Source organism: Zerene cesonia, chromosome Z (assembly GCF_012273895.1).
Source record: "Zerene cesonia ecotype Mississippi chromosome Z, Zerene_cesonia_1.1, whole genome shotgun sequence".
NCBI lineage: Eukaryota > Metazoa > Arthropoda > Insecta > Lepidoptera > Pieridae > Zerene > Zerene cesonia.
In genome coordinates this window covers 1,423,035-1,434,158 of record NC_052122.1, presented here as the reverse complement: position 1 = coordinate 1,434,158, position 11,124 = coordinate 1,423,035, and the positions used below count along the sequence as shown (strand labels likewise).

The window sequence follows — 11,124 nt, the reverse complement described above, 5'->3', positions numbered from 1 at the left end:
TAAATATTGATAAAAATTATGTATTATTAATCAAACATATGAACGTATAAATCACGCGGCCGGATCTCGTACTATTATTCCGGGTGTCAATTTATGCAATTGTAATTATTGTTTCATAGCCATTGCTTTTTGTGTAACATTCATTTGCTGTGACATTAATTTGTAACGTATTTTTATAACGAAGGAAGCGAATATGCATTTATTTTATGAAAGTTTTGAAATTATGAATCTAAAAGAGAATACAATTAATCTATATAGATTTACCTCACTCGTATTTGTGATATATGCCACGAGAGAGGCTGGTAAATCCTACGTAGATTTATAGAAGATTAATTTATCTACAGGAATTTGAATGTGATCAATTTTCTATTTTATAAAATTTTTAATTTTATATTTCATTGAAGTTTTCTTCCAGTAGTGTCAAGATTTCTAATTAGAGAATTAACAATATGAAAAAAAAACCCATAAAATTTACTCTAATTGTTTCTCCCAAAAAATTGCTCGATTTGCGATCGATTACTTATTATATGCTTCACTAGCTTCTGCCCGCGGCTTCGCACTCGTTTATTCGGAGTAGTGTAATACATCTCTTATTATACATATAAACCCTCCTCTTGATCAGTCTATTTATTAAAAAAAACCCATCGAAATCCATTGGGTAGTTTTAAAGATTAAAGCATACATAGGGACATAGGGAAAAAGAAAGCGGCTTGGTTTAATACTATGTAGTGATGCTGTTTTAGAGATATTAAAAAAAAAACCAATGCAACCATATGCATTAATTGAGGTGATAACTTCTTATAAGACTAAAACGCATTGTAACGTAATGCGTAACAGCGCCAATCTGTCTGTTTTCCCTTAATCTTATTCATACGGTAATACTGGTTTAAGTTATCACTTCTGTTGGGCGTTTCGAACCGCCCGTGTTATTTCCCACATAAAATAACGCGACGACCGAGTAAAATCATATTTTCAAATACAACATTCGGAATTTCGCTATTTACATGGATAATTTGATAGTTATTGACGATCATCATAATAATGAAACTTTTTATAACAGTACACAATTATAAGAACAAATTTCAACCGTGCTATAATTAACCACCATATTATAATTAAAGTGTCTAATTCGATTCTGAGAGCCAGTTAAGTTGGCCCAGTTAAAACCAAGTAATGTTGTAATAGAATTTGTCGTGGGCAAACAAATGAGGCCGAACGAAAAAATTAAATTGTAATCATTATAATATCTATCGTGCATGCGTGCCTTGCACACAACGTTTCTGATGTCTATGCGTTGGCGAAATTCATCGGTTCCGTGATATATTTTGTTGTAAGTCTAAACCTTACGTTCTAGTTTATTTGTTTGTTCCTCTTTTTTTTTCACGTCCGAAGTGATTTTATCATATGTTTTTTGTATCTGAAATCTGGAGATAGTTAGTTGGCTAGAGAGAGGACTCATAACACTTTTTATCGTGGTGTAACAACTCATTCCAATGGCAATTTCATTTGACTGCGCGGGCGATGCCGCGGGCGGGAAGCTAGTAATTACTAGCAAATTACTATTGTAGACGTTTGTCCAAGAAGGTGGGAACTTAGAAAAATAATTTCTAATATTTTAATCGTTAAGAAATCCTACTTAAATGGTTATAAGTAGGGCGAGAGCATATTAGGGTACAATAACAAATTACAAATTGCCTTTAAATTAGCTTCTATTCTGAAATGTAGCATAAGCTATATTGTTAAAACAGCACAGTTGGATCACGTTGCTCACAACACTACTCGAATTACAAACCGCTTTTATGCATTGATAATATAAACCAACTGCAAGCGTAAATGATAGTTTCAATCGTACATGACATTTTATTAAATTAATCTATCGTGTTCCAGTTTATAGTTGAGAAATGTAATTGTGCATCCAGGGAAGCTTCGAGATCTCCACGTTAACTGTGTTACGGTAGTAGATGTCGCTCGTCATTGTTAAACCCATTCGATTTACTCGCTTACATCCCTTTATACTGTTGTGTAATACTAGCTGACTCACACTTGTTGTTTTGCCAAGGCAACAATCACCTGGATGTAGGAAAAATTGATTCTCAGACCCGGTTCCGCTCCGGTTCATTAGGGATAAAATAGCTTATTATGTATACTATATAGGCTTTCTATTGGTATAAGAATATTCCATTCAGTTTCGTAAATCCAGGGGTAAACCCTACAACCTGTTTAAATGATTCCTTATTATAATATTATAAATCTGTTCTCACCTGTTTTGGGTATCAACCTACACATATTCACATCAAATTCATTTGTCACGGGTCGGTGGTTAGACTAAACGTCGAATAAAGCTAGCAAACAAAATACAAAAAATCTATTTCGTAAGTGTCACGTTTACTTGAAATCAGATGTTGTTTTCATTGATTTAGATTCCCCGTGGTCGCGTTGATCAAGGAAGCTTAATGCTAATAAAATGAACTGTCTAGTTAAACTGGAGTCTCAACGTCGTAAGCAAAAACAGGGATCTATTCTGTTAAAGTCACAACTCTCACCAACCAACAAATTTTTAATGCTAAAAATCTGTGCATGCTCCGAATATTATTCGTGATAAACGTGATCGAATTAGTGTAATAGAAAAGAAACATCTTTAATGTCACAGTTTCAACATAATAGAATAAAGGGAATTGTTATATACCTATGTCAGTATGTATGAATGGCGTATTATCCTGTCATAAGAACGTAGGTGTGTGGGTTGCGTTTATTTTATCACATCTATACTCCTCAAGGACCTCGCTTATCCGGAAGCATCAGCAACTGTGTCTGTTTTACACGTGTCGTATAAAGCGATACGAATATTAGAGAGCGCAGATTGGCATAATTGAAGGAAATGTAACAGCAATTCCAAACGGTTGGATTATAAGTTGATTAGCGCTGACGAAAGTGACGGGATATATGATGAAGAGTGACCGACTATATCCTGATACAATTTTCAAGCGTAACTCAATTTTCGTCGCGTTGAAATATCTCTCGTAAATATGAGATTTTATATGTCAGTTTATTATTTACATAATATTTTCATGTATGGTAAAAGTAATAGCTAATAAAAGAAGAGATTTGATTATATTATAGTCAGGACGGATATCAGTTGTACTTATCAAACATACAAAATTTTTAATTGAAAGCAGAAACACTTATTTTTGGACTATTATGATTATCGCAGATTTTTATCATCGTGCTATATTGTAAATAAAATCTTAGCCTCTCAGAGATTCTTCAGGGGATTAGAGACAAGATTTCACAACTTATAATTAATAACATTTTAATATCAATTTACAGAAGAGGACGAATCGCAGATTTTCGTGAAGTTCTTCAAGTTCCACAAGTGCTACGATCTGATCCCGACGTCGGCGAAACTCGTCGTTTTCGATACACAATTGCTTGTCAAGAAGGCTTTCTTCGCCCTTGTGTATAACGGTAAGAGCCTTGTAACACACAAAAATTATGTAAAGTGTTATATTTGTGTGATCTTTTCCGTGTATGTTTTGTTTTAAATTGAATAGTACTATTAATTAACTTGTGTGTTTACATAGGAATAATAAGCGTCGATACTGTCTACATGTAACGTCCTACGTTGATATGTAGGTAAGTTTGTGACAATAAACAAACTTACCTATATGTCGTATAATGTTATGTGAAATAGGAAATATTCAAATTGTTGATGTCATTCTTGTCATTGAAATAGTATCATATCGAACAGACAATGCAAACGTTCAAATGCAAATATATTTAACACTAATAATAATGACAGGTTGGTTTTTTTTATCGGACAACCAAACTGGTCATTCGCCGATAGTATGCAATCATATGCAGTGTTAAGTCAGTGCTCGTTTTTAAGGGGGTAAGAGATATGGAAAAAATTAAGAAAGGGAAACGGACCTTCGGGTCCCCCGATCATCATACGAAACACTGAAGTATTGGCAATTGGCATGCTATGCCGATTTTTGCGGGTGTGGTACCTTCCCCGATGCCCAATTCGTGCGGGTGCTCGACTGCTACATTCAATATTCGTTTTATAATGATTCACTTACATGAACATTATCCATTGTTGTCTTTGTAATATATAATGTTTATTATTAGAATTTTACTTCAGGTTTGATTTAAACATAAAAGGTAGTGGTGCTGTAATCTGATTGAAAAAGTATAAGCAAATAGATATTTTCATTAAATATAAAAGTTTTACGGGTTTTCGCAGGCTTGTTTTTATCCTAAACCTATAGTTTAGAATGCAGGTATTAGTTTTACTCCGTAAAAGAAAAGTTTTTCTTAGGCCATATAACACGTACCTACTGAAGATAAATTTCCTGAAAGCCATAAATGAGCGAAGCAAATATTCGATTTTATAAATATATTCTTGCATTACCTCGAGAATAGTAACCGTAGGATACTTCACACTGACTCACTAGTGCGAGAAAAACAACCGATGATCTTATAGTAAATTGTTAAGCGAAACCATTTTAATTTTATAATATGCTTTATGAATGTTATATACCTATTATTAATTAAATATGAGCATCCAATTAACAACACGTTTGTAAAATTTCACTCAAGTTGTTTTCATTATCAATATTCATAGCATCCTTGTTGTTGTTTGCACTGCGACGTATTTACTTGTAGTGTATTGTTTATTAAACTCAATCGTAGTAATTCATTACGAAACGAATGTAATTATAAATATGCTGTCATACTGATTTAATTGTATGTATGTATTTGTTTATTAAAAGCTATGCGATTGGTCTATACTTGCGAGCGAAGTTTAATGGTTCAGTGCTGTGCGATTCAATATAATGCAAATATAGTAACATTATTTTATTTCAACACAGGAAACCCCGTAAGAAACAATAAGCAGTACTTGTGCTGGATACTAAGGTGTATATCGTTCCCAAGACCTAAGTATATAACTATAATAACGATATCTAAGACGGAGCGCCTTATCTCTAGCTATTGACTGATAATTTTTCATACAAATACGCCGTCGAGACGTTGACGCTGTGTTTGTATTGAGTCGCTTTTTTTGCAATTTGTGATCAGTTATATTATTTAATAGTACTTATAATTGATATTAAATATATATTTGATGATAATTCTTGAATGATCTAGGGTGTACAATGACAAATAATGCGTTAATAAATATAACTTTGTTAGGGGCCTTGTGATTATAATAATGAAAGGATATACCTCGTTCTTTGCATCTGTTTGAGTAATTTATCATCATTTACTTCGCTTGCTATCTCCACTGACTTGCCTGGTATATATTATTGTTTCTTACGGTGGTTAAGTTTACCTAAACATTTTGATTTCATTATAATTGTCTTGTAATTCTTTACAGTGGAGATCAGCAATTATATTTCAATGACGTAGTAATTAGTACTGAATTTTTTATCCGTTATTTTATTTATTATTGTTATTAAATATGTTTTTTTAGCTTTTGTACATATATAAAACCGTACTAAATTAGTCCAATAATAATAACCGAGTGATTACAATATTTGAGAGGGTGATTTACTAGTTTATAATATCAATTCCGAAATATCAAGAAATCATAAACACACATTGTGTTTGGGGAGTAAATGAGTAAATGATTTCGTTTTTGGGTTTGATTGGGTTAAATACGATACTATATTATATTAAGGTTCGTTTATACATAGATATACATATGATTTTCGTAAATTTAAAATAAATAAATCAAGTTGTATTTTAGTCTATTTTAATAAAAGAGCAAAAATGCGATTTAAAAAAGACCCGATCTGATGAATCCGATATTAATCTTACAGTATAGCTTTGAATAGAAAAGTAAGCCGTGTTAATTACACTACTTGTAACTTAGTAACGACTTAACTTATTTTAATAATATTTGTTTCGTTAGTTTTGTCTTTGATTGGTGTTTGGTTCAGGAAACAGGTGTTAAACATTTAAAAAACTTTAAAACGCTACCCGGGCAGACCTATCTAATATTTTAAATAAGAATTACAATTAAAAACACAGGTTAGAAATTACACATTTCAATTACTTAAAATTTACTTATTCAATTCCAGTATTTTCGCAAGGGGCCTATCCATTTTAAACAAACAAATAAGCAATCAAACTTTTCCTCTTTGTTTCTAAAGTAAAAAATTCATTCATGGTTCATAGCTTACGCTTTTATAATAAAATTTCTACACAGTCCCACAAAACTTTTTAATTCTGCCAGAAATGTTTCCTCCGGCTCCCCCACTCATCGAACGAATCACAGTAACATGCTATATTTCACGCCTGATACTAAGAGTACTTCGTAGTGATTTTTACTGCTCACTTAACTACTCAATTCACGATATACCTACGTAAAGTATTTAGTGTTTATCTTAATACTGGATCGTAAAAAGTGTATTTAATAGCCAGTATATTGTGAGAACTATGAATCTTATAAATTTTAGGAAATTGGAGGAAGTTGCATTTTTGCCAGGAAATTGCATTAATACCTCCGTATTTTTTTATTATGTGAAAAAATTAAACAATTTGGTTAGTCACACTAAGATTTGGACGTGTGCCAAACAAAATTTATTTTGTATCTAAGAAATATTAGACGACCGCACATAAAAGTAGCACGTAGGCGCTGAAAATAAAACATACTACGTAGAACAGTATAGTCCATTCATAAAGAATGCTCAGTTTGGTGTATTGGTTATGCACGAAGTTTCAAATTATTATTTGCAGTCGAATGGTCTATGAAATGGATAACTATAAAGTCCAGATTAGAAGAATTGCGTATGCATTGAATGGTGTCGTATTTTATAAATGTGATAGGTTTTTATTCAATGTTAGAACGGTTGACTGTTTCGATTTGTGAAATGATATGTTTAATCATAGCAACGGTTATTTGTAAACAAGATTTTGACGGTTACAATATTATATTCTCACGTATCAATTTCCCCAGTTATACAACGTGCTAGTACTATTTTGTATTTGTACGCACGGATCATAAGTTTTTCTGATCTAAGTACGTAAAATATCAAAGAATGGACCGATTAAATGTTATAAAGTAACTGTTTACGATTTCCAATTTACTATTACATCATAAATCAAAGAAATGAAAACTTAAATTATAAAACAATCGTTCGTAGTCATCGCCTTTCCTTACGGGGCTTACAAATAAATAAAGTATACATAGAACATTTAATTTATATAGAATAGTTTATAAATATTGACCTTCACGTGAATACGTCACACATAAAACGTTGTCAATTGTACCCAGGTGTTCGTGCGGCGCCGCTATGGGACTCCCAAAGACAGCAGTTCATAGGCATGCTGACGATCACCGACTTCATAAAGATCCTGCAGATGTACTACACCAGCCCAGACGTTACTATGGACGAGCTGGAAGAACACCGACTTGAGACTTGGCGCCGTGAGTTTTTTTCACTATTACTATTATATTTCATAGTTTATGAAGACTTTATTATATGTTATAAAGGTTATTGTTTGTATTGGTATAACAATAACCTTTGTGTGTATGCTATTTAGAGGATTAGTCTGGTTATTTGTTGGCAAAGTGCCTAAATTCTAGATATTACTTAAATTTAGTTAGAATTATACGTCGAATGGTTTCACCGTCTTTGGTACAAATGCTAATATTAGCTGTCGAACCATATATTATTACGACTTACTATTACTTTGATTGAAAAGAATTAATAAATATGTGTCATAAAAAATATACACTTTTATTCATATTATGGAAATGTGTATAAAATTCAACGTTGTTATGTTTTCATATATCAACTGCAAATTATTATGCCTATCACATCCCATATTTAAATTTATAAAGAAAAATATATGATATTGCGATTTTTCGTTCAATTTCAATTTTAATTTCTCATATTATAATATTCACATTTCATGTTTATTATAAGCGAGTAATCATAACAATCTTGGTGTCAGTTTTCCAGCATTCACAGCAAATGATAATGGGGTTAACATTCAGCGATTTTAAAACGATATCCTCCTCATTACATAAGAACAATTTGCACCAATGTTTTTTTTTAGAAGTTTCAGTTTTATACGTGATTGGTATATTTTAATAAATATTGTATTATATAATATAGTTTTATGCTGCATCGTCAAACATTTAATTGAACGTACTTGTAGTTATGCCTTAAAAGTTCTATTTTTATTTTTATCTCCAAAGACATACACAACATTGTTAAATTAGGCGCTTTATAATTAGGCATTTTTTATTATTATCTTATACCTTTAAACGAGCAATTCTTGTATGTATATATATATATATATATATATATATATATATATATATATATATATATATATATATATTTGCTTCGTAGATAGCTGGACAACTGAAATAACACATAGGCACTTTTTATACCGATATTCCTACGGGATACGGACTTACGCGGTTTCAACCGCGGGTCACAGCTAGTGCTATTAATTTGCATTTATAAATTACTGCGTTAGGGTTCTATCTTGTCGTAACTGTAAATCATTTCTTGAACATTTACCAGACACGTGATTCTCATGTTGCAGTTTTCTGGCTCCCCGGCCTCTTTATTAATCATCTCCAGTAAGCATACATGAAATGAAAGTTTTAGATTTCAATATTATATAGCTTGGTTGGGGATTAATTCCAATAGATAATATTTATGTGTAATCATTTTATGAAAAGTACAAGAATCGTCGCAGAGACCATGAGAACTATTATCGACGATATTTGGCACAGAGCTAGAATTTTCTAGAACTTTAGAGTTATCGTAGATTTTAATACACTGTTATTCCGGATGCATAACGAAAACAAACCAAATCAAACTATTCACCAGCTCATCAATTAGCACCTACATAAAGGAAGATTCTGCTAGAATCAGCCAAAAAACTGCACAAGTATTTCTTCAAGTTAATGTTTTTATGTTGAAAGATTGTGACCATAAGATTAACTTTCCAGAGGTCCTAAAGGGATCAGTGGTGCCTCTAGTCTCCATCGGGCCGGACGCGTCTCTGTACGAAGCCATCCGGATGCTGATCATGAACCGGATCCATCGGCTGCCGGTGATCGACCCGGAGACCGGCAACGTGCTTTATATACTCACACATAAGAGGATATTGAGATTCCTCTTCTTATACGTAAGTCGAAAGTTCTGGAGTTTGTCAGTACGTACATTCTACATGTACGCTTCGGCTTCTGATTTTTTTCTTAGTGTGTAAGGTTTTTCAAAGTGAACATTGAATTTTGTATGAATTTCTTGTATTTATTATTTAAGTTAAAATATTAATCAAAATAAGAAAAAACACAAAACACTCAATATGAGATGACAATTAAGACACAATATTGAGCTAGGCTGTTTGTGACCTTTCGTAGTAACAGGACAGAAAGGCTTTAATTTTTTTTAAATAAAGGCTTTTTTAATAAAGGTTACAACAGAAAACGTGGAGAAACAAAAAAATTACAACATTACTTTTAAAATATAGATATCATTAAGTGTGAATAAAATTTGTTAAACCTAAGATCATATATTTCAACAATAACATTGAAGTTCTTAAGAAACAATTAATCAGAATAAATATCTTCAAAACTTTCGGGCAGTTTGCCAAACATAACTCTCGTAAATAATTATCATATGAATGCAAATTGCATGGAAATTCACACGCTGCCCAGACTTGTCTATGTAGAATACAATAAATTACAGGATTAAAATTAATACGATCATTAGTCTGGTGTCATCTGTACATTATACGTGACTACCGCTACTGAATAGATAAAATGTGATATTTAATGTAAGTATTGATATATCAAATCAATTTATAAATAAATACTCCTAAATTTTAATACAAACGAAACATTTTAAGTAACCCTAATATATATTTAAAATACGTTTGTGTAATGTATACGTAAGATATAGTGAAGTGTGACTCATCATAATAAGAGCCAATATATAAAAAAAGTAAAGTAAATCTGCCAAATTTACAATGTGACAAATAGGGAGATGTGAAATGACGTTTCCCTTTTCAAAATGCGTTAAAAACTATGTATGCATCTACACTCAATGTCCTTCAACTGGCGCAATGCCTCCACCACTACATTATATAAAACGAAGTCGCTTCCTCTACCCTATGTCCCTATGTAAGATTTAAGCATATCTTTAAAACTACGCAATTGATTTTGATGTGTTTTTTTTAATAGTTAGAGTGATTCAAGAGGAAGGTTTATAATTATAACAATATCCATTAGACAACTCCCAATTAACGCGTGCGAAACCGCGGGAAAAAAACTAGTATAGGTATACTATAAATATATGAATTTCGAAACATACGCTTTTCAGATAAACGAGCTGCCGAAGCCCAAGTACTTGCAGAACAAACTGCGCGATCTGAAGATCGGCACTCTGAACAACATCGAGACGGCGACCGAGGAGACCTCGATCATAGAAGCCCTGAGGAAGTTCGTCAATCGGCGCGTCTCAGCGCTCCCACTCATCGATGCTGAGGGCCGGCTCAAGGACATTTACGCCAAGTTCGATGTTATTGTGAGTTTGGATATCCATGTTTCTATAGATTACAATATTATGTAATTGTATGTGACAGGAAAGGGAGGATATCAGAAGTTCGCTTTAATATAGGCCCATATTCTTTTCCTTCCCCTTCCCAGACCTTTCCTTTATTCCTCTCGCCAATCCTTTCTTAATCCCTTCCCAATTTAAAGTCGGCAATCCATTTGTAGAGGCGTAAGGTCTGCAATCGACTTTACGCCTCTTCAAATGTTCATGGGCGGTGGTAGCGCTTACCATCAGGCGTCCCACCAGCTCCATTGCCGACTATGACATAAAAAAAATAAAAAATAAATAATCGATTTCTTCTACTCTTTCGGTTTTATGTGCCTAAGGTTACCTCAACGCCTTGTATTGATATAAGTTACAACCAACTCAACCTATATGAAAGATTATTTTTATAATTCGATTGTTGTACCGAATGAACGCGGTTTGATGAATGAATTAAATTAATTTTTAAAGCGTTGAATTGCTATACCTAGTCTTGCCATAAATATTGTAATAAAGAAAAAAGAAAATTGTTAACTGCAAATAACATTTATTACTT

The 11,124-nt window shown here is 32.5% G+C and overlaps 1 protein-coding gene across 5 annotated transcripts in view; it reads left to right on the top strand.

Moving 5' to 3' along the window:
• The window catches only part of LOC119835912, a 64,515-nt gene that overhangs the window by 48,303 nt on the left and 5,088 nt on the right, over positions 1-11,124 (top strand). For all 5 annotated transcript variants that reach the window (XM_038361025.1, XM_038361026.1, XM_038361027.1 and 2 more), the window contains 4 exons: positions 3,328-3,465; positions 7,280-7,432; positions 8,978-9,156; positions 10,353-10,556. In XM_038361025.1, coding sequence (XP_038216953.1) covers positions 3,328-3,465; positions 7,280-7,432; positions 8,978-9,156; positions 10,353-10,556 — 674 coding nt within the window. The remainder of the gene's footprint in view (positions 1-3,327; positions 3,466-7,279; positions 7,433-8,977; positions 9,157-10,352; positions 10,557-11,124) is intronic.